The sequence below is a fragment of the Neophocaena asiaeorientalis genome, unplaced genomic scaffold (assembly GCF_003031525.2).
Source record: "Neophocaena asiaeorientalis asiaeorientalis breed wild unplaced genomic scaffold, Neophocaena_asiaeorientalis_V1.1 scaffold285, whole genome shotgun sequence".
NCBI classification, from domain to species: Eukaryota; Metazoa; Chordata; class Mammalia; order Artiodactyla; family Phocoenidae; genus Neophocaena; species Neophocaena asiaeorientalis.
In genome coordinates, this window is record NW_020174653.1 from 3,702,872 (window position 1) to 3,730,035 (window position 27,164).

Here is a 27,164-nt window from a genome sequence, read left to right on the forward strand (position 1 = left end):
TGATCACTGAAGAAATCAAAGAGGAAATAAAAAAATACCTAGAAACAAATGACAATCGAGACACGTCGACCCAAAACCTATGGGATGCAGCAAAGCAGTTCTAAGACGGAAGTGTATAGCAATACAAGCCTACCTTAAGAAACAGGAAACATCTCGAATAAACAACCTAACAATCACCACTCTTATTTAACATAGTTTTGGAAGTTTTAGCCAGAGCAATCAGAGAAGCAAAGGAAATAAAAGGAATCCAAATCGGAAAAGAAGAAGTAAAGCTGTCACTGTTTGCAGAACATAGAAGTTTCAAGTAAGATTAAAAAAAAAAAAAAGAGTATGGTACTGCCATAAAGACAGACGTGTAGAACAATGATACAGAATAGAGAACCCAGAAATAAACCCACACATATACAGTCAACTAATCTTTAACAGAAGTACCAAGAACACACAATAGGAAAGAATAGTCTCTTCAACAGATGGTGTTGGGGAAACTGGATATCCACATGCAAAAGAACAAAATTGTATGCTTATCTTACACCATATACAAAAATCATTTCAAAATATATTAAACACTGAAACATAAAATCTTAAACTGTAAAATTCTTAAAAGAAAATTTAAGGGAAAATCTTCATGACATTAGTCTTGGCAATGATTTATTGGATATGATGCCAAAAGCACTGGCAACAGAATCAAAAATAGACAAGTAGGATTACATCAAACTAAAAAGCTTCTGCCCAGCAAAGGAAATGATCAACAGACTGAAAAGGCAAACTATGGAAAGGGAGAAAAATATTGACAAACCATATATATGATAAGAGATTAATATCCAAAATATATAAGGTAGTACTACAACTCAATGACAAAACAAAACCAACAACAAAACCAAATAACCCAATTTTAAAATGGGCAAAGGATTTGAATAGACTTTCTCCAAAGAAGCCAACAGCTATGTGAAAGATGCTGAACATCACTAATCAGGGAAATGCCAGTCAAAATCACAATGCGATATCACTTCACATCTGCTAGGATGGCCGGTATCAATCAGTCAATCAATCAATAGTCAACAAGTGTTGGCAAGGTTGTGGAGAAACTGGAATGTTTGCACACAGTTGGTGGGAATGTGAAATGTGCAGTTGTTATGGAAAACAGTAGGGAAGTTCCTCAAAAAATTAAAAATAAAACTACCATGTGATCCAGCCATCCCACTTCTGGGTATTTATCCACAAGAATTGAAATCAGGATCTTGAAGACATATTTGCACTCCCACATTTATTGCAACACTCTTCACAATAGCCATGGTATGGAAACCACCTAAATGTCTATTGTCCAATGAATGGATAAAGAAAATGTGGTATATAGAGACAATGGAATATCATTCATCATTAAAAAGGAAGGAAATCCCACTATATGTGACAAAATGGATGAGCTTTGAGGACATTATGCTAAGTCACAGAAGGGTAAATACTGCATGATTCCACTTACATGAGGTACCTAAAATCGCCAAACTCATAGAAGCAAAAAGGAGAATGGTGATTGCCAGGGGCAGGAAGGAGGAGGAATGGGGAGTTAAAGTACAACAGGTAAAAACTTTGGTTAAAAGGAAAAAGTTCTAGAGATCTGATGTACAACATTGTGTTTATAATTAACAATACTGTACTGTACACTTAAAATTTTGTTAAGAGTGTAGATCTTACGTTAAATATTTTGAGCATCATTTTTTTTTTAAGTAATTTCCAACAAGCCAAACTGTAGGGATAATTTGGCTAATAGCACCTGACCACCGGGAGCATGACCCCCATGTATATCATGACCCTTTGGGCCCAGGACAAGAGACCGTCATAGTAAGTGCTCAAAAATAGATACTGAAAAAATGAAAACAAAATTAGGTCCATACTTTTGTGGATCTATTTCCACAATAAGTGTTTTTAATTCCCAAAGGAGAGAGTGATAACTTATTAATACGACTTCTCAATATTTGTTCTCTGAGAAAATCTGATGTAGGTTTGGCTTAAAAATGAAAATATATCTATTACTTATAACAACAGAGAATGAAAAGTAGCTCTATTATGAGAAAGGCAATTTCCAAGATTGACACAATCCTTCTGTAAGTAGCACATTTCTCACTAGAGGGAGCTCAGAACCCACTGATCAATGGCTAGAGAAGCAGAATAAAATGTCACTTCACTAGGGGATAAAGGATTTCCAAAAGCTGGGAATATTTCATACGCCAATTTCCTTTCAATTATTAACCTCTGCAATTTTAAATTATATAAAATACGAATAATGCAAAGTTTCCTAATAACCAGTTGATTAATAAGCTAGTATTGTAAATTAGTATAGTGGGGGCAAATAAGATATATGGCATTATTCATGTCATCTTGGGGGAAGAAATTCCTCGTATTCATGAGAAAGAGCAAATAATATAAAGTAGTGATGATTATGGTACCTAAAAAGGCTTCTTGCTCTCTTGTTGCTCTTTACCTGTTTCTAAAGGTAATTCTGTGGGGCTGTCCTTGTTATCTCTGTGCTTCTTTTTAAATAACATCCCCATTTTTCAAATACATTTTTTTTTCTTATGGACCAACGTATTTAACCAGGTTCGACTGAAGCCTTGATACTTGGAAGCAATCATTTGATTTTTGCTTATTTGTGCACCTATCATTTACGTGCAGATTTTACTGTGTAGATTTTACTGTTTAGCTTTCAGAGACAATCTCAAACACACACACACCTGCGGTTTTTTTGCTTGTTTTTTGTTTGTTTGTTTGTTTTTGTTTTAATTCTTGGTTGGAGAGAACTTCACTCTCTCCAGAAAGTAGAAGAGCAGATCCAGTCCCAGTCCAGGATGTGGGTATAATCCCAGATAGGGTTTGCACAAGAGTCTGTGAGTGCAGCTTTCCGTGGAACTCACCTCCGGAAGTCAGCGAGATTCTCTGCGACCATCTGCACAATCTGGCCTTGCAAAGTAAAAACGCTCTACATGCCTCAGCCCTGGGAACCGAACTCGGTCGAACAGATCGAAGGGAACAAGGCACGCATGCGCATGGCGAAGCTGGAGTCGAAGACGCGTCGGTAGGGCGCACGCATGCGACGGAAAGGCAGGAGGCGGGAGCGTGCGCCTGGGTGACTGCTGTAGGCCTGGGTTAGCCAGAGCAGGAAGTGAACCTGCTATGGCTCACAGGCCGAAAAGGACTTTCCGGCAGCGCCGAGCGGACTCTAGTGACAGCGACAGCACCCAGGAGCCATTTGCTGAACCCGGGGCGCCGGGGGAGCAGACAGACTTGGGCCCTGAGGAGGAAGGGCTGCCGTCTGGAGGAGGCCACGCGGAAGCGGCGGAACTACCGCGCCGGGCCCGGGGTCGGGGCCGGGGCCGCGGCCGGGTCTGGGCCAGTTCCCGGCACGCCGCGAGAGCGGCTCCGCGTTTGGACGGAGGCTCGGACGTCCCAGGTGACGCGGGGCAGCAGGGTGGGTGCCCGGGGCGGGGTGTGGGGAGGATGGGGAAAGAGGCCGCGGGATTCTCTAGAGGTTTCTACAACCCTTTGCCAACCACGAACAACGATGAATCGCGGAGATACCTGCCTGCGATCACTGGCCTGCTGCCTGCATCTCCGTATTGGGCCCCTTGGGGGAGTAGAAAGAATACTGCAAGGTTTGGGCTTGTCCGTGTTTGCACTGTCAGATAAACCCTCACTTAATTATATATAGCTTTGGTGCTGCACTTCATGCTTATGAAGAACCTAAATCGTCACAGAAGAGTTTAAAAATTCCTAATACTCCTAGGTAGGTGAAGGTACTTTCTGTTCCCAATTCTTTTCCTCGAAAACAAGCAAAACGATACACTAGAAAAATTTAGGTGACAGGCTTTGGGACGTTTTCTTTTGCGTTTTGTTTTTTAAGCGGTTATTTAAAGAAAAGATAAAAATAGCAATATATGCCACTAACAACAGATTGGTGACCCTGTAGAGTACCAATAATGGTGTTAAATACAATGTAGTAATTTTGAAGTACCTTTGCGTTCTTAAAAATAGAATTCAAGCAGCATAAACTTGGTTACACAAGATGTGTTCTAGTTTGAATTGGAGTTTAATAATAATATAGTTAAAAATAAAACTATATAGTTAGGAAAAGTTAGAAATAAAAACACAGGAACAAGGACTTGGAAGGAACTTGTATAAATAGGGTCTTGAAGTTTAAATACATTAACTTCTGACTCAGACACACATAAAAATATTTGAGATTATGTTTCATTCTAAAAGGAACTTCTAAAAAAATTCAGTAGTGAAGCTCATAGTAAAGGCCCTAAAAGCAACCAGCTTCTCCAGATAAATGGCACTTTTTACCTACTTTTGTCTGCAAACCATGTTTCTCCAGGATACCTAACACTCAGGTTTAATGAACTGAGGTAATCCCTGGCCTGTTGACATGAGTAGAATCTCCAGTTTGTCACCTGTGGATGATGCCACCAATAGAATGATGATTCAGCATTTCTGGCTTGTCACAGGATGAAATAACCATGTAGAAAACAAACCTATGTTGCTAATGATATGTTACATAATTTATTGTTATTTTCAAGACAGTATACATGGTATAATTTCAATAAATAAAAAAGTATCTGTAAAAAAATACATAGTTTTTGGTTAGTCTTGAGGTAAAAAAATTTTCTCCCATTTTTAGTCCAAGTGATTTTGGTGATTTGTTAGTCATTGTTATTCACCTGTTTATCTGAAGTTCTGATGACTTTTAAAATATTTTTTGCTTTATGTAAGAGTCATCTGGTTAAACTTTAATGGGGGGGGGGGTCCCAGGAGTTGCCTCTTCTCTTGCCTTCTAAAACAGTGAAACAGTGGTTCTCAAACTTTTTGGTCTTAAGAGTACCCTTTTGGTCTTAAACGTATACTCTTAAGAATAATTAAGGATCCCAAAGAGCTTTTGTTTCTGTGGATTATATCTATAATAATTCTGTGGATTATATCTATAATATTTACCATCTTAGGAATTAAGATAAATTTTTATTCTTTTTTAAAATTAACTCATGTACAGATAAACCTTTTTAATGAAAAATAGCTGTTTTCTGAAAAATAGTAAGAGTGACATTTTCAATTTGCAAATCTCTTTAATGTCTGGCTTAATGGAAGACAGCTGAATTCTCACAGATATTTCTGCATTCAGTCTATTGAAATATGTTGTTTTGTTTGAATGTATGAAGGAAACCACAGATAGATGATTAGGAGTACTTAAGAGCCTTTTTAGTTCATTGAAGGTGTTCTGCTTTAATATTACAATGAAGCTAAAAAAGTAATAGGTTCTTAAAGGTTAGTTTGCAATGTGTGTCGACTGAAGAAAATGCACAATGTGAAAGTTTGTGAGTTAAGTTTTATTTGGGGCAAAATGAGAACTATAGCCCAGGAGACAGCGTTTCAGGTAGCTTTGAGAAACTGCTCCACAGAGGTAGGGGAGAGGTCAGTATTACATATGATATTAGTGAAGAGGGGTTTGTGCGGTCAAACACACATTTTGGCAGAGGGTTGCTGCTAGTCATGAGGAGCAGACATCACCATTAATGATTTTAGTGCTTTTCCAGATATGAGGAGATGTAAGAATTGGGCTCATAAAATCTTCTGAAAATATCTGTCGGAAGGCCTGTTCTGCCAGTTTTTCCCAAAGCACAGAGTACCTCATTCCTCATCTCTGCCCTGAACTCCTTTCAGGGTGTATTGAAAATCAGCAGCTACAGCAGTTTGTGACTTAATCCTTGTAGATGCAGAAGGCAAGTGCCAATTTTTAGTTGGCATGAGGAAGCTGAAACCATATCAGTCAATTTTTTTGTACTCCACTAGATTAAAATCTGTCGGTGTGTTTTGCACTTTGAATGGCTCTTTTACCCATGCATGATTGGTAACATCATGCATTGACTCTTTGGAAAGTAGTGGTTCACCGAGTTGCAGTTCTTGCAAGTGTTGGTACAATTTATTACAATGTCAAAAGAAAAACTCTCTTAATGCTACTACTGACATCATCAGTCTTTAAGTATTGGAAAGCTATCAAGTTCACAGTAGAGGGTATGTTTTCCCAAAATTATAGACTTCACTTGAAATTTCTAATTCTTGAAGTGATAGGCACAACTTTGCTCGTTTTTAAGAAAATGTTTGTCAGATACCCATGTCTGAATAACTAGAGTTTGTCTGTCATTCTTTCAAGTAGAAAGGTTTTCCTCCTCAAAGACAGTGGTTAAGTTCAACTTGCAGCTCATCACACAAGTGCTTTTCCTTGAGGCAACCATTGCATTTCATTATGCGCCAGAAGTGCTTTATGCATGCTTCTATTTTGATCCACAGAATATTAAAAAGATGTGTACTCAGGGCCAAAATTTAATAAAATTATTTTTTTATTGTTTCATTAAGGACAATAAGTGAAACTATTTTTCTTGCTAGTACAAGGTGGAAAAGAATACAGTGGATGCTTCTGCAGGTTGGTATCACTGTTATGATTCATACTAAAAGATTTGCAGTTTTACCCACCAACAGAGTAGAAAGGGCAAGTAACAAGTTAATGTGATGAAAGTAGTTTGGCTTTTCCCTCAGACCCGCTGAAAGGGTCTGAGGGACCTCCAAGGGTTGATGGATCATACTCTGAGAACCACTGCTCTGGTGTAACTTTACTTCACTTTAAGAAGATGTAGGAGTTGTTATAAATAGCAGTAGCTAAGAAAGATGTAAGCTACAGCTATATTCCTTGTCTTTTACACTTGATCTTAGCCAAATGGCCAAGAAGCGATATATTACTTTGTCTTTTAATTCTTGATTTTACTCCAGCTTTTTTGAAATTTATATAGGTTTTCTAATTCAGGAACGTTCTTAATATAAGAGTACTTATTTATGTAATTTTAAATCTTAAGGTTATTCACAACTATTACAAAATATTTGTGAACTAACAAGTCCTTTTTTGTCAATAATATCATAAAGTCCTTTACACTTTGCTCATTTGATTCTCACAGTACCTCTGTTGGTGTTCTCTCTTAATGCTGTCTTTGTTTAATAGATTAATTGACTGTGTCCTTTCCAGAATCACACAATGGAAATAGATCCATGATTTGGTTTGAGGCTACAGTACTCATTATAGTACTTCTTACCACCAGCCATTGAAATGTAACTTAGTATTTATATTACAAGAGCCTAAATTCCAGAATTGGATGAAATTTGATTGAAAGCCCAGCTTCTCCATTTAGTAACTTTGTGACATTGGACATGTTATTTAGCCTTTCCAATCCTTAATATTCTCATCAGTAATAGCATTTACTTTATAGCGTTGTGAATGTTAAATGAAATAAATCTTGTAAACCAGATTTCAGTATGTCTAGCATATAGGAAATGTACGTTAAGTATTCTTTTCTTTTTCTACTTATTCACTATCACTGTTTTTCTTTTTCCATTTAAATATCCTTTCACTTTTTGTCATTTTCTTTTTTCTCTTATGTTCCCTTTCCTCTTTTCGTTTCATTCTTTAATGAAGAGAGTATTTTACTAGTTAAATAGATAACACAAATAGGATACGTCCTTGTACATTTATTAGACCATCCATTGATTTCAGAAAGAATGGAAATTAGGAAAGATCTGCATATCTACTTTAAATATGTGGAGTAGAATTAAAACACCATATTTTACATATGCCATGTGTTGTTCATAATTTCAATTATTAATTCCAACATCTTGACTCTTTCTTGTTATATTCAAAAACGTCCTGTTAGAATCCAGAGCGGTTGATCTTTCAACAGACGAAGAGGATGGAACACATCGTTCTTCAGAAAGTAAAGATGATCAGAGTTCATCTTCCAATAGTTCTAGCTCTCTGGAAGAAGAGTTTACATCACTAGGTTGGTAACTTTTGAATATTGTTTAAGAACTTTATTTCTAATATTAGTATTTTTCTATAGCAGTGATTTTTTTTAATTTTTATTTTTTTATACTGCAGGTTCTTATTAGTTATCTGTTTTATACATATTAGTGTATATATGTCAATCCCAATCTCCCAATTCATCCCACCCCCCACCACCCCACTTTTCCCCCTTGGTGCCCTTGCGTTTGTTCTCTACATCTGTGTCACTGTTTTCCTTGCAAACCGGTTCATCTATACCATTTTTCTAGATTCCACATATATGCGTTAATATACGATATTTGTTTTTCTCTTTCTGACTTACGTCGTTCTGTATGACAGTCTCTAGGTCCATCCACGTCTCTACAAATGACCCAGTTTCGTTCCTTTTTATGGCTAATATTCCATTGTATATATGTACCACATCTTCTTTATCCATTCGTCTGTCGATGGGCATTTAGGTTGCTTCCATGACCTGGCTATTGTAAATAGTGCTGCAGTGAACACTGGGGTGCATGTGTCTTTTTGAATTATGGTTTTCTCTGGGTATATATATACCCAGTAGTGGGATTGCTGGGTCATATGGTAATTCTATATTTAGTTTTTGAAGGAACCTCCATATTGTTCTCCATAGTGGCTGTATCAAGTTACATTCCCACCAACAGTACAAGAGCGTTCCCTTTTCTCCACACCCTCTCCAGCATGTGTTGTTTGTAGATTTTCTGATAATGCCCATTGTAACTGGTGTGAGGTGATACCTCATTGTAGTTTTGATTTGCATTTCTCTAATAATTAGTGATGTTGAGCAGCTTTTCATGTGCTTCTTGGCCATCTGTATGTCTTCTTTGGAGAAATGTCTGTTTACGTCTTCTACCATTTTTTGATTGGGTTCTTTGTTTTTTTTTTAATATTGAGCTACATGAGCTGTTTATATATTTTGAAGATTAATCCTTTGTCCATTGATTCATCTGCAAATATTTTCTCCCTTTCTGAGGGCTGTCTTTTCATCTTGTTTACAGTTTCTTTTGCTATGCCAAGGCTTTTAAGTTTCATTAGGTCCCCTTTGTTTATTTTTGTTTTTATTTCCATTACTCTAGGAGGTGGATCAAAAAAGAACTTGCCGTGATTTATGTCAAAGAGTGTTCTTCCTATGTTTTCCTCTAAGAGTTTCCCGTCTTACATTAGGTCTTTAATCCATTTTGAGGTTTTTTGTGTGTGTGATGTTAGGGAGTGTTCTAATTTCATTTTTCTACATGTAGCTGTCCAGTTTCCCCAGCACCACTCATTAAAGAGACTGTCTTTTCTCCATTGCATATCCTTGCCTCCTTTGTCATAGATTAGTTGACCATAGGTGCGTGAGTTTATCTCTGGACTTTGTATCCTGTTCCATTATTCTGTATTTCTGTTTTTGTGCCAGAACCATATTGTCTTGATTAGTGTAGCTTTGTAGTATAATCTGAAGTCAGGGAGTCTGATTCCTCCAGCTCCGTTTTTTTCGCTCAAGATTGCTTTGGCTATTTGGGGTCTTTTGTGTCTCCATACAAATTTTCAGATTTTTTTGGTCTAGTTCTATAAAAAATGCTATTGGTAATTTGATGGGGATTGCATTGAATCTGTAGATTGCTTTGGGTAGTATAGTCATTTTCACAATATTGGTTCTTCCAATCCAAGAACATGGTATATCTCTCCATCTGTTTGTGTCATCTTTGATTTCTTTCATCAGTGTCTTATAGTCTTCTGAGTACAGGCCTTTTACCTCCTTAGGTAGATTTATTCCTAGGTATTCTATTCTTTTTGTTGCAATGGTGAATGCGATTATTTCCTTAATTTCTCTTTCTGATCTTTTGTTGTTAGTTTATAGAAATGCAAGCGATTTCTCTGCATTCATTTCGTATCCTGCAACTTTACCAAATTCATTGATTAGCTCTAGTAGTTTTCTGGTGGCATCTTTAGGATCCTCTATGTATAGTATCATGTCATCTGCAAACAGTGACAGTTTTACTACTTCTTTTCCAATTTGGATTCCTTTTATTTCTTATTCTTTTCTGATTGCCATGGCTAGGATTTCCAAAACTATGTTGAATAATATTTGTGAGAGTGGACATCCTTGTCTTGTTCCTGATCTTAGAGGAAATGCTTTCAGTTTTTCACCATTGAGAATGATGATTGCTGTGGGTTTGTCGTATATGGCCTTTATTATGTTGAGGTAGGTTCCCTCTATGCCCACTTTCTGGAGAGTTTTTTATCATAAATGGGTGTTGAATTTTGTCAGAAGCTTTTTCTGCAGCTATTAAGATGATCATATGGTTTTCATTCTTCAGTTTGTTAATGTGGTGTATCACATTGGTTGATTTGCATGTATTGAAGAATCCTTGCATCCCTGGGATAAATCCCACTTGGTCATGGTGTATGATCCTTTTAATGTGTTTTGGATTCTGTTTGCTAGTATTTTGTTGAGGAGATTTGCATCTGTATTCATCAGTGATACTGGTCTGTAATTTTCTTTTTTTGTAGTATCTTTGTCTGGTTTTCTTATCAGGGTGATTGTGGCCTTGTAGAATGAGTTTGGGAGTATTCATTCCTCTACATATTTTTGGAAGAGTTTGAGGAGGATGGGTGTTAGTTCTTCTCTAAATGTTTGATAGAATTCACCTGTGAAGCCACCTGATCCTGGACTTTCATTTGTTGGAAGATTTTTAGTCACGGTTTCCATTTCATTACTTGTGATTGGTGTGTTCATATTTTCTATTTCATTTATTTCTGCTCTGATCTTTATGATTTCTTTCCTTCTGCTAACTTTGGGTTTTGTTCTTCTTTCTCTAGTTCTTTTAAGTGTAAAGTTAGATTGCTTGGGATTTTTTTTTTCTTGAGGTAGGATTATATTGCTATAAACTTCCCTCCTAGAACTGCTTTTGCTGCATTCCAGAGGTTTTGGATCGTCATGTTTTCATTGTCATTCATCTCTAGGTATTTTTGATTTCCTCTTTGATTCCTTCAGTGATCCCTTGGTTATTTAATAACGTATTGTTTAGCCTCCATGTGTTTGTGTTTTTTGTGTTTTTTTCCCTGTAATTTATTTCTTATCTCATAGCGTTGGGGTCAGAAAACATGCTTGATATGATTTCCGTTTTCTTAAATTTACTGAGGCTTGATTTGTGACCGAAGATGTGATCTATCCTGGAGAATGTTCCATGTGCACTTGAGAAGAAAGTGTAATCTGCTGTTTTTGAATGGAATGTTCTATAAATATCAATTAAATCTATCTGGTCTGTTGTGTCATTTAAAGCTTGTGTTTCCTCATTAATTTTCTGTCTGGATGATCTGTCCATTGGTGTACATGAGGTGTTAAAAGTCCCCCACTATTATTGTGTTGCTGTTGATTTCCTCTTTTATAGCTGTTAGCTTTTGCATTTTGTATTGAGGTGCTCCCATGTGGGTGCATATATGTTTATAATTGTTATGTCTTCTTCTTGGATTGATCCCTTGATCGTTATGTAGTGTCCTTCCTTGTGTCTCGTAACATTCTTTATTTTAAAGTCTATTTTATTTGAAATGAGTATTGCTACTCCAGCTTCTTTTGATTTCCATTCACATGGAATATCTTTTTCCATCCCTTCACTTTCAGTCTGTATGTGTCCCAAGGACTGAAGGAGGTCTCTTGTGGACAGCATATATTTGGATCTTGTTTTTGTATACATGCAGCAAGCCTGTGTCTTTTGGTAGGAGCATTTAATCCATTCACATTTAAGGTAATTATTGATATGTATGTTACTGTTACCATTTTCTTACTTGTTTTGGGTTTGTTTTCATAGGTCCTTTGCTTCTCTTGTGTTTCCCACTTAGAGAAGTTCCTTTAGCATTTGTTGTAGAGCTGGTTTGGTGGTGCTGAATTCTTTTAGCTTTTGCTTGTCTGTAAAGCTTTTGATTTCTCCGTTGAATCTGAATGAGATCTTTGCAGGTAGAGTAGGCTTGGTTGTAGGTTCTTCCCTTTCATCACTTTTAAATATATCGTGCCCCTCCCTTCTGGGAGGGTTGTCCAATTTATTGGCATACTTTGTATTTCAGGTTGTCCATTGTCACTGCTCCTTCCCCCTGGATGAGGCTATCTACAGTTTCTGCTGAGAAATCAGCTGTTAACCTTACGGGAGCTCCCTTGTATGTTATTTGTCATTTTTGCCTTGTTGCTTTTAATAATTATTCTTTGTCTTTAATTTTTTTCAATTTGATTACTATGTGTCTCGGCATGTTTCTCCTTGGGTTTATCCTGCCTGGGACTCTCTGCACTTCCTGGACTTGGGTGGCTGTTTCATTTCCCATGTTAGGGAAGTTTTCTACTATTATCTCTTCAAATATTTTCTCAGGTCCTTTCTCTCTCTCTTCTCCTTCTGGGACCCCTATAAGGCAAATGTTGGTGCATTTAATGTTGTCCCAGAGGTCTCTTAGGTTGTCTTCATTTCTTTTCATTCATTTTTCTTTAGTCTGTTCCATGGCAGTGAATTCCACCATTCTGTCTTCCAGGTAACTTACCCGTTCTTCTGCCTCAGTTATTCTGCTATTGATTCCTTCTAGTGTATTTTTTATTTCCGTTAGTGTATTGTTCATGTCTGTTTTTTCTTTAATTCTTCTAGGTGTTTGTTCTTTCAGTTCTTCTAGGTCTTTGTTAAACATTTTTTGCATTTTCTTGATCTTTGTCTTCATTCTTTTTCTGAGGCCCTGGATCATCTTCACTATCATTATTCTGAATTCTTTTTCCGGAAGGTTGCCTATCTCCACTTCATTTAGTTGTTTTTCTGGGGTTTTATCTTGATCCTTCATCTGGTACATAGTCCTCTTCCTTTTCATTTTGTCTCTCTGTGAATGTGGTTTTCGTTCCACAGGCAGGATTGTAGTTCTTCTTGCTTCTGCTGTCTGTCCTCTGGTGTATGAGGCTATCTAAGAGGCTTGTGCAAGCTTCCTGGTGGGAGGGACTGGTGGTGGGTAGAGCTGGGTGTTGCTCTGGTGGGCAGAGCTCAGTAAAACTTTAATCCACTTGTCTGCTGATGGGTGGGGCTGAGTTCCCTCCCTGTTAGTTGTTTGACCTGAGGTGACCCAGCACTGGAGGCTACAGTCTCTTTGGTGGGGCTAATGGCAGACTCCGGAAGGGCTCATGCCAAGGAGTACTTCCCAGAACTTCTGCTGCCAGTGTCCTTGTCCCCGTGGTAAGCCACAGCCACCCCCCACCTCTGCAGGAGACCCTCCAACACTAGCAGGTAGGTCTGGTTCAGTCTCCTATGGGGTCACTGCTCCTTCCCCCTGGTCCTGATGTGCCCACTACTTTGTGTGTGCCCTCCAAGAGTGGGGTCTCTGTTTCCCCCAGTCCTGTTGAAGTCCTGCAGTCAAATCCTGCTAGCCTTCAAAGTCTGATTCCCTGGGAATTCCTCCTCCCGTTCCCGGACCCCCAGGTTGGGAATCCTGACGTGGGGCTCAGAACCTTCACTCCAGTGGGTAGACTTCTGTGGTATAATTGTTCTCCAGTTTGTGAATCACCCACCCAGTGGTTATGGGATTCGATTTTATTGTGATTGCGCCCCACCTCCCGTCTCATTGTGGCTTTTCCTTTGTCTTTTGATGTAGTTTATCATTTTTGGTGAGTTCCAGTGTCTTCCTGCCAATGATTGTTCAGCAGTTAGTTGTGATTCCAGTGCTCTCATAAGAGGGAGTGAGCGCACGTCCTTGTACTCCACCATCTTGAACCAATCTCCTATACCAGTGATACTTACTATTAATAAACTCTAGCAAAGTGTGGGGCAAATAAGTCATTACTAATGATTGTCAGGAGACCAAAATTGGCTGCTCGGTTCCATTACATAACATGCCCACTGTCAGATGGCTTATAAGAGGCAGAGCTAGGATTCCAACCCAGGGAATCTGCTCCAGAGCCTACGTTCTTAACCACTGTGCTATAATGGGTGATTCATGACAGTATCTAAACATGGTAAGAATTTGTCTGTGAGGATGTTTCAGGTATAGGATGTAGCATATATAAAACTCTAGGGAAGGGCTTCTCTGGTGGCACAGTGGTTGAGGGTCCGCCTGGCGATGCAGGGGACACAGGTTTGTGCCCCAGTCCGGGAGGATCCCACGTGCCACAGAGCAGCTGGGCCCGTGGGCCATGGCCGCTGAGCCTGCACATCCGGAGCCTGTGCATCCGGAGCCTGTGCTCCGCAACGAGAGGCCACAGCAGTGAGAGGCCCGCGTACAGCAAAAAAAAAAAAAAAAACTCTAGGGAAGATAACATAGCATGTGCAGAGAACTAAAAAGTAGTTGGACTGAAAATACTTGGTTTAAGTTTAATAAAGAAGAACAAAAAGAAAGCAGAGAGACTGACTGGAGTCAAATAATACAGGGTTTTAAGGGAACTACTGAAATTTTTATGCAAATAGATGACATGACCATTTTTTTTGTTTTAGAGAGATAAATCCAGTTCAGGGGTTGGCAGATTACCACCTGTGGGCCAAATGTGGCCCACTATCTGCTTTTGTGAATGAAATTTTATTAAAGCCATGCTCATTCAATTATGTATTGTCTTTGGCTGCTGTTGCACTACAATGGCAGAGCTGAGAAGTTGTAACAGAGACTTTATGGCCCAGAAAGCCAGAAATATTTATTGGCCTTCTACCTAGCTCAAGGGTTCTTAACTTGTCTTATGCTGTGGACTCTTTTCAGTCTCATGAAGCCTAAGACCCCTTCTGAAGAAAACAAAGTAAAATGTGTAGCTTTATAAAGGAAACATTAATTTGAAATATAATTGTTAAAATATATTTTTAAAGATTTGTAGTTTAGTAGTAAGTGCTTTATTAACATGTGAAATAACAGGAACCAGAAGCTCTTCTAATTTTTTTTCTAAAACAAGTTCATAAGCTACAGAAGTAATTAGTGATGAAGCCAGTATTAAGAATTGAAGCCTAGTAGACAAGTGAAGCTTTGTCTAGACTCTAGGTACAGTGCTGTCCAATAAAACTTTCTGTGAAGGTTCTGTATCTTCACAGTCCAGTACATTAGCCCCTAGCCACATGTATCTATAGAGTTCTTGAAATGTGGCTAGTGTGACTAAGGAACTGGACTTTTAATTTACTTAAATTTAAATAGTCACATATGGCTGGTAGTTACAGTACTGAACAGTGGTGCTGTAGAAGATGTCAGATTAGACAGTGTAAGGCAGTAATTGTAAAGTGTTGGTAGCATTGGGAAACTAAGGAGAAAATGCAGTGTTTGGAAATATGTAGGATAGTTTTAAATTATCATAGTGCCTGAGGTGTTGCTGGCATGTAGTGCCCTGAAGGCAAGAGATGATAAAGTTAAAGAATGTGGAACAGTTTACCAAGAATTGTCCCTCCTCTGATGCCCCTTTGAGAAACACTGATTGAAAGATGAAAACTTGTCCTGTAAGGAACACTTCGTGTTTTGTTTTCTTTTTTCTTTTTTTCTGGAGAGGAAAAGAGGAAGAAGGAATGAGATAAGTGTAAGGACTGGTATGTAGAAGATGGAGTGCATTTATTTTTTTGTTCAGATGATAGAACTATTAGAATGATCCAGTACTGGAATATCGGCCTTGAGATGTGCACTGTTGCAGAGACTGCTTACCAATTGGGCATGATATTAACCTTTATTCTTTTTTTTTTAATTGAAGTATAGTTGATTTATAATATTGTATTAGTTTCAGGTGTATAGCAAACTGATTCAGTTATATATATACTTTTCAGATTATTTTCCATTATAGGTTATTATAAGATATTGAATATAGTTCCCTGTAGGGGAACCCACCAGTAGGTCCTTGTTGTTTATCTATTTTATGTATAGTAGTTTGTGTCTATTAATCCCATACTCCTAATTTATCCCTCCCCCACACCCTTTCCCCTCTGGTAAACATAAGTTTTTTCCTATGTCTGTGAGTCTTTTTTTGTTCTGTTCTTGCCTCCTTTGTCATAGATTAATTGACAGTAGTTGTGTGTATTTATTTCTAGGCCCTCTGTTGTTTTCCATTGATCTATATATCTTCTTTTGTGCCAATACCATGCTGTTTTGATTACTGTAGCTCTATAGGACTGTCTGAAGTCTGGGAGAGTTATGCTTCCAGCTTTCTTCTTTCCCCTCAGGATTGCTGTGGCAGTTCTGGGTATTTTGTGGTTCCTTATAAATTTTAGGATTATTTGTTCTAGTTCTGTGAAAAATGTCATGGGCAGTTTGATAGGGATTGCATTAAATCTGTAGATTGCCTTGTATGGCCATTTTAACAATATTAATTCTTCCAATCCAAGAGCAGGTGATATCTTTCCATTTCTTTGAATCATCATCAATTTCCTGTATCACTGTTTTATATACAGTTCTTAGCATATAGGTCTTTCACCTCCTTAGGTTTCTTCCTAGGATATTTTTTTCTTTGGAATTTTTTTTTGATGTGATTTTAAATGGGTTTGTTTTTTTACTTTCTCATTCTGATATTTCATTGTTAAAGAAATGCAACAGATTTCTGTATATTAATCGTGTATCCTAGCTATCTTGCTGAATTTATTTATTCTAATAGTTTTTATGTGGAATCTTTATGGTTTTCTGTATAGAGTATCATGTCATCTATGTATAATGATAGTTTTATTTCTTATGTTCCAGTTTGGATACATTTTATTTCTTGTCCGATTGCTGTGGCTAGGACAGCCAAAATATGTTGAATAGAAGTGGTAAGATATTTGTCTTTCTCTGTGTGACTGATTTCACTTAGTATGATAATCTCCAGGTCCATCCATGTTGCTGCAAATGGCATTATTTCATTCTTTTCAATAAATATCACAAATATCGTATGATATCACTTATATGCAGAATCGAAAAAAATGATACAAATGAACTTATTTACAAAACAGAGTCACAGACTTAGAGAATGAACTTATGGTTACCAGGGGGGAAGGGTGAGAGGGAAGGACAGATTGGGAGTTTGGGATTGACATGTACACACTGCTATATTTAAAATAGATAACCAACAAAGACCTACTGAATAGCACAGGGAACTCTGCTCAATGCTCTGTAATAACCTAAATGGGAAAAAATTTTGAAAAAGAATAGATATATGTATAGCTGAATTATTTTGTTGTATACCTGAAATTAACACAACACTGTTAATCAACTGTACTCCAGTATAAAATAATAAATAAATAGAGACACAATTCTTATTTGCATTCCTTGTAGAAAGATCAAGTACACGTAGCACTGCTGCCTAGAGTCATTACATTTCTTTAAAATGTAAGCAGAATTAAATCTTTCATGATTATTTTATGAGATGGTAATATATTTTTCTCCTTTGACCCATGTACTTGGTAATGTGTTGGAATAAATTCTGGAATGTATACTGACTAAGAAAAAAAATAGTAAGAGTGACATCCTTGTTCAGAATTTAGTGGGAAGGCATTCAGCTTTTCACCATTGAGTATTATATAGGCTGTGGGTTTGTCATGAATAGCTTTTATTATGTTGAGATATGTTCCCTCTATACCCACTTTGGTGAGAGTTTTTATGATGAATGGATGTTGAGGTTTGTCACATGCTTTTTTATGCATCTGTTGAGATAGTCATGTGATTTTGGGCTTTCCTTTTGTCAATGTGGTGTATCACATTGATTGATTTGTGTATGTTGAACCATCCTTGTGACCCTGGGATGAATCCAGCCTGATCATGGTATATAATCTTTTTTATGTATTGTTGGATTTGATTTGCTAATATTTTGTTGAGGATTTTTGCATCGATGTTTATCAAAGATATTGGCCTATAATTTTCTCTTTTTTTTGTAGTGTCTTTCTCTGATTTTGGTAGCAGGGTGATGGTGGCTTCATAGAATGAATTTGGGAGTGTTCCCTCGTCTTCAGTCTTTTGGAAGAGTTTGAGAAGAGTAAGTTCCTCATTGTATGTTTGGTAGAATTCCCCTGTGAAGCCGTCAGGTCCTGGGCTTTTGTTTGTAGGGAGTTTTTTTATTACCAGTTCTATTTCACTTCTAGTGATCAGTCTGTTCAAAGTATCTGTATCTTCTTGATTCAGTTTCAGCAGACTGTATGTTTCTAGAAACTTGTTCATTCCTTCTTTGTTGTCCAATTTGTTGGCGTATAATTGTTCATAGTATTCTCTTATGATTTTTCGTATTTCTGTGGTATCAGTGTTATTTCTCCTCTTCCATTTCTTATTTTATTTATTTGGTTCCTCTCTCTTTTCTTCTTGGTGAGCCTGGCTAGAGGTTTGTCGATTTTGTTTATCTTTTCAAAAAAACGGCTCTTGGTTTTATTGATCTTTTCTGTTGTTTTTTTGATCTCTATTTTATTTATGTCCTCTCCGATCTTTATTATTTCCTTCCTTCTGCTGACTTTGGGGTTTTTTTGTTCTTTTTCAGATTCTTTTAAGTGGTAGGTTAGGTTGTTTATTTGAGAAATTTCTTGTTTCTTGAGGAAGGATTGTATCACTATCAACTTCCCTCCTAGAACTGCTTTGCTGTATCCCATAGATTTTATATGGTTGTGTTTTCATTGTCATTTGTCTTGGGGTATTTTCTGACTTCTTTTATTTCATTGTTGATGCATTGGTTTTTTATTAGTGTGTTGTTTAGTCTCCATGTGTTTGTTCTTTTCCCATTTTTCTGTCTGTGGTTGATTTCTGCTTTCATACCAGTATGGTCAGAAATGCTTAAAATCTATACTCTTAAATTTTTTGAGGCTTGTTTTGTGCCCCAGTATGTGGTTAACCCTACTGAATGTTCCATGTTCACTTGAAAACAATGTGTATTCTGCTTTGTTTGGCTGTAGTATCCTGTAGAAATCAATTAACTCCAACTGGTCTGTTGTGTCATTTAGGTCCTCTGTTGCCTTATTGATTTGCTGTCTGGAACGTCTGTCCATTGATGTCAGTGGGGTATTAAAGTCTCCCACTATTATTGTATTCCTGTCAATTTCTCCCTTTGTGCCTGTTAGTATTTGCTTTATATACTTAGGTGCTCCTATATTGGGTACATATATGTTAATGGGTATAATACCCTCTTCTTGTATTGATCCCTTTATCATTATATAATGTCCTTCTTTGTCTTTATGGCCTTTGTTTTAAAGTCTGTTTTGTCTGATATGAGTATTGCTACTACCACTTTCTCGTCGTTTCCATTTGCATGGAATATCTTTTTCCATCCCCTCATTTTCTGTTTGTGTGTGTCTTCCACCCTGATGTGAGTCTCTGGTAGGCATCATATTATGGGTTCTTGTTTTCTTATGCAACCTGCCCCTCTGTGTCTTTTAATCAGAGCATTTAGTCCATTGACATTGAAAGTAATTATTGATAGGTATGTATTTGTTGCCATCTTAAACCTTGTTTTCTAATTATTTTTGTAGTTCTTTTTGTTTTTCCTTTTGTAGTTTGATGGTTTTCTTTTATATTATGCTTGAGTTCCTTTCTTTTTGGTTTTTGTGAATCGATTGTATGTTTTAAATTTGTGGTTACCATGGGGTTCAAGTATGTTGACCCATAACTATACTTGCTTTAAAGTGATAGTCATACAAGTTCAAACACACTGTAAAAAAAATCTACATCTTTAGAGTCCCCCTCTCTCACATTTTTTTATTTTGATGTCATATTTTACATCTTCATGCTTATTCTTTTGCTGTTCATTGTAGTTATAATTGCTTTTACAAAAATATTTGTAATTATTTTTTAATCTATGTACTAGCTTATTTAAGTGGTCTTCAATCCTTTTATATATTGGCTTTCCCATTGTGATTTTCCCTTACCTATAGATTCTTGTTTCTCTTTTATTTAGAGAAGACCTTTCAATATTTCTTCTAGGGTAGGTTTAGTAATACTGAATTTTTTTAGTTTTTGCTTGTCTGAGAAATTCTTTCTCTCTCCTTCTATTCTAAATGATAACCTTGATGGGTAGAATATCCTAGGTTGCAGGGTTTTCCCTTTCAGGACTTTGAATATATCATGCCACTCCCTTCTGGCCTGCAGAGTTTCTACAGAGAAATCAATTGATAGCCTTATGGTGGTTCCCTTGTAATTAACTCTTTGTTTTTCTCTTGCTACCTTTAGAATCCTCTCTTTAACTTTTGCCATTTTAATTATGATGTATCTTGGTGTGGGTCACTTTGGGTTCATCTTGTTTGGGACCCTCTGTGCTTCCTGTGCCTGGATATCTGTTTCCTTCTTCAAGGTTTGGGATGTTTTCAGCCATAATTTCTTCAAATATATTTTAAATCCCCTTTTCTCTCTCTTCTCCTTATGGAACCTCTATTATGCATAGTTTGGCATGCTTTATATTATCGCATAGTTCTTACATGTTATCTTCATATTCTGTTCATTTGTCTTTCTGTCTGCTGTTCTGATTGAGTGATTTCCATTATTCTGTCTTCCAGATCACTTATACGTTCTGTGTTATTTAGTCTGCTATTCATTGCTTCTAGATTGGTTTTTATTTCAGCAGTTGAGTTGTCTAATTTTGATTTGGTTCATCTTCATAGTTTCTAGTTCCTTGTTACAGTGCTCTGCATTTCTATTGATAATCTTTTTTAATTCCTTTAGCATTTTTATTACCTTCTTTTTGGACTCAAGGTCTAGTAGACTGGTGAGGTTTGTTTCAGAAATTATTTGTTCTTTCAGGGGATTTCTCTTGTTCTTTTAATTAAGAGTAGTTCCTCTGCTTTTTCATTTTACTTAACTTTCTCTATGAATTTAGGAGAAACATTTATCTACTGTGGTCTTGAAGGGGTGTTTTTATGTGGGAGCATCCCTGTGTAGACTCTGTGAGTCAGATATTTTTGGTGTGTGGGCTGGTTTTGGTGTGGGTGCCAGCCATGTCTTTCCTTAGCATTTGCTGGCCATTAACCCCTTGATAGGGGGTGTGATTGGTGTTGAAGCATCTAGAACCTGGGCTCTATGGTGGGCAGGAACTCCTCTTTGCTCTGAGGCTATCACAGCTCTGTTGGGAGTGGGGTCTGCTCCACAACTGTTGGAGTAGAAGCCCTGAAGTTTGTGTTTGATGAGATTTCATTGCCATTGAGTGCATGCCCTGCCCCAAAGGAGGCGACTGTTGGTGCAAGTGGGGCCTGTATGGTCACATTGAGCCCATGCACTGCCTAGGCAGGCATCTGCAGTTCCTCTCAGGCTCAGTGCAATGTTGTGTCCCTTTCTCTGTTGTGTTTCACTCCAGACCTAGTGGTAGGCTCTTTTGTGGCGTGGGCTGTGGCTGGAGGCTGGGGCGCTGTGGCTGCAGGATCAAGGTTGTTGTGCTGCTGCCTGGGACCTGGGCTGCCTCTGTGGCACACCTCTCCCAGGACCTGTCCACCCCAATTCCAGCTCCAAGCTGAGGTGTGGAGTGGGCAGGGCTGGAGCATTCTCACCGGGAAATGAACCACTGTATGCTGCTGCCCAGGGCCTTTCCACCGAACCTCAATGCCCAGCCACTGTGCATTTCTGTGATACCACCTGGTGTGCTCACTGACAAAGTGTGCCACAGCTGGACTCACCCCTCCCTGTGTACATTGACAGTGGGCTCCATGTTTCAGCCTGGACCACACCCCAGGCCGTCAGGGCTGTCTCTACTGTCTCCACACGGGTAAATGGAGTCCTTTCCCACATCCTGTCTGCCCAAAATTCAGCACTTAACGTGTTTGTGATCCCACTTGGCACATGGTTCGGATTGGTAAGTGAGGTGAGGCTTGGGAAGTGCAGCAAGGCATCAGCCACCAGCACTGGTTCCTTTCCATCCTGATTGTTAGGAAGCCAGCATGCCTGCACTCCTCACAAGTATTGTCTAGGCTTCCGCAGCCCCTCTGTCTGTCCCAGCAGATGTCCCAGCAGATTTCCCAGCTGGCAGGGGGCTCCCCAGGCAAGGGTCTGCCCGTGTGGACCTTCTCTCCTTTACAGATCTCTCCCGGGGCACAGGTCCTGTCGCTTTTTTTTTTTTCCTGTCCTACCCAGTTACATGGAGATCCTTCTTGCAGCTTTGGTTATGTGGGAGATCTGCCTGTTTCCAGTTGGTTTTCTATGAGAATTGTTCCACATGTAGATGTGTTTTTTATGTGTTCGTGGGGAGAGGTGAGCTCCTACTCTGCCATCTTGATCCCCCTCGTAACCTCTACTCTTCAGATAGGATGATCTATGTGAAAATTATTTTTGAGTTATAAATCTACAAAAACATGATGTTTTTATTATTATAAAGCAATATGCTAACATTAATTCATCTCATGTCTGACCAGCATCTGCTATGTGGGAACCCTTGAGCTAGGTGTTAGATATAGACAGGACAGGATAGAATTCTCTTCCTTGAACTTATATTTCTTTATTGTAGTTTGAGAGAGGATTAGCTTTATGTAACACTAATATCTCACTAGTGAGTCCATTGCTTGTGATTTATTAATTAAACCCCACCAAATCACTTGCTGGTGAATTGCTTCAAGTATTTCTGTTTCTGTATTTATACACTTGAATATTTGAACCTAAGTGTATCATCTTAACTCTGGTGACCCATTAAAATCCCCTAGGGGGCTTCCCTGGTGGCACAGTGGTTGAGAGTCCGCCTGCCGATGCAGGGGACACGGGTTCGTGCCCCGGTCTGGGAAGATCCCACATGCCACGGAGCGGCTGGGCCCGTGAGCCATGGCTGCTGAGCCTGCGCGTCCGGAGCCTGTGCTCCGCAACAGGAGAGGCCACAGCAGTGAGAGTCCCGCGTACCGCAAAAAAAAAAAAAAAAAAAAAAATCCCCTAGGGAGCTATAAAAACATACTGCTGCTCAACTCCACCTCAGATCAACTGCATTTAGATCCCGTGTTTTGGATGGGAGACTAGTTATCAGATTATCAACCTTCCCAGGTGATTCTAATGCATATAGCCAGGGTCAAGAAATGCTGCCATTATCCTGAGTGTTTTGGATGAAGAGACACCTTACCTGCATCATTTTCCTGGTACTATTCTACAAGAAATTCTAGTCTATAAAAAGTAAATCACTTATTTAATATTCCTTGTTTTTAATGAGCTTATGTTGCTTTGTAGTGTTCATCACTTACTGCTTCATAATTAATTCAAGCACTACTTGTTTTCTTTAGTTCTGGTGTCAAGTATATTGATCTATAATTTCTGAAATCTCTCTATCTCTTTCAAAAATCAGAGTATTTGTGTATCTCCTGGCATATGGCGTCTTTTCTATTTATTTCTCAAAGGATTTGGACCAATTTGTGGGAAAGGTTAGAAAATTTTACTCAGTGGCTTGGTATCCCTAATTAATATCTTGAAGTGCTTGAAACAATGATTTCTCTTGCTATTTTGTTTACCTTAGTATTTTGCTTAAGAAACCATTTGTTTCCAGAGTGTAAAGATAAATTTCAGCTTAGATCATGCATGAAGAAACTTGTTTTGAGTTAGAAGAGCCTATATTAATGAAGTTCGTACTGAATAAAATGAAGAAAAAATAAAACAATCCTCTATTAAAAGATGTTGTCCCTGAAGTATTTTAAACCTGGTAAATTGCCTGATTATTTCTTTTATACTTTTTAACTTATGTTTATTCATGTGAGAATCGCCACAGGACCTTGGAGGCTGATTTGAATGTGTGCTGGATTTTAGTCTGTTTCTCAGTCCCTATGTGCCTGGATGCCCAAAGGCGAGGGGCAGGTCATAGTAGAATGTCCCTGTTACTTTATAAGGCAGACTGCTCTACCACTTATCATTCTACCCTCCATGCTCCAAGAGTAACTCCATGCTCAGCCCTCTCCACATCCCTACCCTGATAATTTCAGAGCTTCTGGAAATGAGAAGTAGCCCTCAACAAAAAGTCAGCAAAAACACCTGATGAAGAAGGTAGAAAAAAGATAAATTGGAGTTGTTTCAATATTTTCTGATACTTCTAGATTTGTTTCATTTCTTTAATTTATATTTAATCTCTATCAAAATAATTATCTTCTATTGAAACAGATTTTGAGTCATTATATCAAAATAGTGAAAAAATTGGAAAAACGGTGCTCTTTTCCTTTAAATATGAGGAATATTTCTTTCTGTTAGTATTTTGTTTTCAATGTCCTCCTCTTTGTTTCTTTCAGTAAATATCCCTGATGCAGCTTTTATTCAGGCAGCCTACCGAAAACGTGATTTGGCCAGGGCCCAAGAGGACTATATTTCTTTGGATGTAAAACATGCCTTCACCATCTCTGGTATGAAGAAAAACACTGACTATCCTGAGAGTGAGCCTGATGATCATGAAAATATAATACCATTTACCCCAAAGCCTCAAACACTTAGACAAAAGATGGCTGAAACAGCAGGTACATATTTAATTTATTTATAATAAATGAGCATTAAGGCATTTTTCATTAGAATATAATTTATGATAAAAATATCCATAAAAACATATTGTAGTATCTCCTATTCTAAAGGTTGTTTAAGTTATTTTTTAAATACCAATTTACTGACATCATGGCTTCTAAAATACATGTCTGTATCAAAATGTTATCAAAGGGTACATGCAATAATAATGTTTACTGTTATCTGATCTCCACTTGATCTTTCTTGACAGGTTAAAAAATTTGTAGTTTCCTATTTTTGATATTGAAAACTTTTGTTGTCACCTTTATAAGATTTTTTTTTAACATGGAAACATCGGTAGGATTTTGGTGTCATGTGTTAAAATCTTCCCTGCTCTAGTAAAAAGTTTTCCTCAACCAATAATCCTTAGGTATCAAAGAACTATTTTCACATTTATAAACAATAATGTTTTACCAAGTTTTTGTCATTTCAAATAATACTATTTCAGAATGAGACTTTTGGTTCCTATTAACCCAGAAATTATTTTTGCATGTTTAGATTCTCAGGTAGAATTGAGAATCTCTGATAAAGCCAAATGTTGCATTTTTTCCAAGCTTTTTCATATGTGAGACCATCATGTTTTGAGTGAGACAGTTTGGTGATAAATGCAGATTCTGAAGTCAGATTGCTAGATTCAGGTCCTAGGTTCAACACAGTCCTTAGATAGAGGACTGTGTTGTGTAACATCCTGTTATCTTAGTTTATTTATAAAGAGAGAGTGAATTATGAATTGTGAAGAAAAGGTTAACACATATAAAGCTGCTAAGCCATTTATAAGCTCCCCAATTGCTAATTGCTGCTGCTATTAGAATGGAAAAATATGGAATATTTATACATGAACTTTTTTTTCAAGCAACCAGAAATGAAGAAACAAGTGAAGATAGTGAAGAAGATAAAAAATATCAAGATATTTGGGAACAGCAGCAGATGAGAAGAGCAGTTAAAATCACAAAGGTAATAATCTTTTATGCCATATGTATTAGTTTCCTGTGGCTACTGTAACAAATTACCACAAACTTGATGGCTAAAACAACAGACATTTATTCTCTCACAGTTGTTGAGGCTAGAAGTCTCAATTCAAGGTGTTGACAGGGCTGTGCTCCTTTTGAAGGCCCTAGGAAAGAATTCTTTCTTTTTTTCCTTTTTTTCCCCCCTTTTTCTTTTTTTAATTGAAGTAGAGTTGACATAACAGTATTATGTTAGTTTCAGGTGTACAAGACAGTGATTGACTTTTAAATACATTATGAAATAAATCACCATAAGTCTAGTAACAATCTTTCACCATGCAAAATTATTACAGTGTAATTGACTATGTTCTTTATGCTGTATATCATATCCCTGTGACTTATTTTATAACTGGAAGTTTGTACCTCTTAATCCCCTTCATTTATTTCACCCTACCCCCATCCGCCTCCCCTCAGGCAACTACCAGTTTGCTCTTTGTGTCTATATTGTCTGTTTCTGTTTTGTTTGTTTCATTTTTTAGATTCCACATATAAGTGAGATCAAAGAGATTGTCCTTCTCTGTCTTGTTACACTTAGCATAATACCCTCTATGTCCATTCATGTTGTTGCAAATGGCATGATTTCATTCTTTTTTATGGATGAATAATATTCAGTTGTGTATATATACCACATATTCTTTATCTATTTGTATATCAATGGACACTTAAGTTGCTTCCATATCTTGGCAATTGTGAATAATGCTGCAATGAGCATAGGGTTGCATATAACTTTTCAAATTAACATTTTTGTTTTCTTCAGGTAATTACCCAGAGTGGAATTGCAGGATCATATGGTAGTTCTATTTTTAATATTTTGAGGAATCTCCATGCTGTTTTCTGTGGTGGCTGCACCAATTTACATTCCCACCAACAATGCACAAGGGTTCCCTTTTCTCCACATCCTTGCCAACCCTTCTTGTTTGTTGTCTTTTTGATAATAACCATTCTAATAGGTGTGAGGTATCTTATTTTGGTGTTGATTTGCATTTCCCTGATGTTTAGTGATGTTGAGCATCTTTTCATGTTTCTGTTGGCCATTTGTAAATCTTCTTTGAATAAATGTCTTTTCAGATCCTCTGTGTATTTTTTGATCAGATTTTTTTTTTGATATTGAGGTGTATGAGTTCTTTTCCTAATTTGAATATTAACAATTTATCAGATATATCATTTGCAGATACCTCCTCCCATTCAGTAGAGTACCTTTTTGTTTTATTGATGGTTTCCTTTGCTTGTGCAGAAGGTTTTCAATTTGTAGTCTGATGTGATTATCTTTGCTTTTATTGCCCTTGTCTGAGAAGACATATCCAAAAAATATTGCTGAGACTCATGTTGAAGAGCATACTACCTATGTTTTCTTCTAGTTTTATGGTTTCAAAAATGAGTTTTGTATATGGTATAAGAAAGTGGTCCAGTTTCATTCTTTTGCATGTAGCTGTCCAGTTTTCCCAGCACCATTTATTGAAGGGACTGTCTTTTCCCGCATTGTATATCCTTGTCACCTTTGTTGTAGATTAATGGACCATATAAGTATGGGTTTATATCTGGGCTCTCTATTCTGTTGCATTGATCTATGTGTCTGTTTTTGTGACAGTAACATACTGTTTTGATTACAATATAGTTTGAAATATATAGTGTGAAACCAGGGAGCTTGATATCTCTAGCTTTGTTCCTTCTCAAGATTGCTTTGGCTGTTTCAGGGTCTTTTATAGTTCCATATAAATGTCAAAATTATTTGTTCTAGTTCCATGAAATATTTCACTGGTATTTTGGTAGGGATTGCATTGAATCTCCCAGCAGAGAATTCTTTCTTGCTTTTTCTAAGTTCTGGTAGCTCCAGGTATTCCTTGCTTTGTGACTACATAACTTCTATCTCTACCTCCTTCTCCACATGGCCTTCTCTGTGCCTCTACTTTGTGTGTCTCTTATGAGGATACTTGTCATTGGATTTA

At 37.5% G+C, this 27,164-nt stretch overlaps 1 protein-coding gene across 5 annotated transcripts in view; it reads left to right on the top strand.

Moving 5' to 3' along the window:
• The first annotated feature begins 3,092 nt into the window (after positions 1–3,092).
• Positions 3,093–27,164, top strand: part of GCFC2 (GC-rich sequence DNA-binding factor 2) — a 73,656-nt gene continuing 49,584 nt past the window's right edge. For 4 of the 5 annotated variants that reach the window (XM_024758860.1, XM_024758856.1, XM_024758858.1 and 1 more), the window contains exons 1-4: positions 3,093–3,442; positions 7,740–7,865; positions 23,950–24,171; positions 25,065–25,165. In XM_024758860.1, coding sequence (XP_024614628.1) covers positions 3,166–3,442; positions 7,740–7,865; positions 23,950–24,171; positions 25,065–25,165 — 726 coding nt within the window. In that variant the 5' untranslated portion in view covers positions 3,093–3,165. Of the gene's footprint in view, positions 3,443–7,739; positions 7,866–17,738; positions 17,778–23,949; positions 24,172–25,064; positions 25,166–27,164 lie in introns of those variants that run through there. The other variant, XM_024758857.1, reaches the window with a different exon arrangement.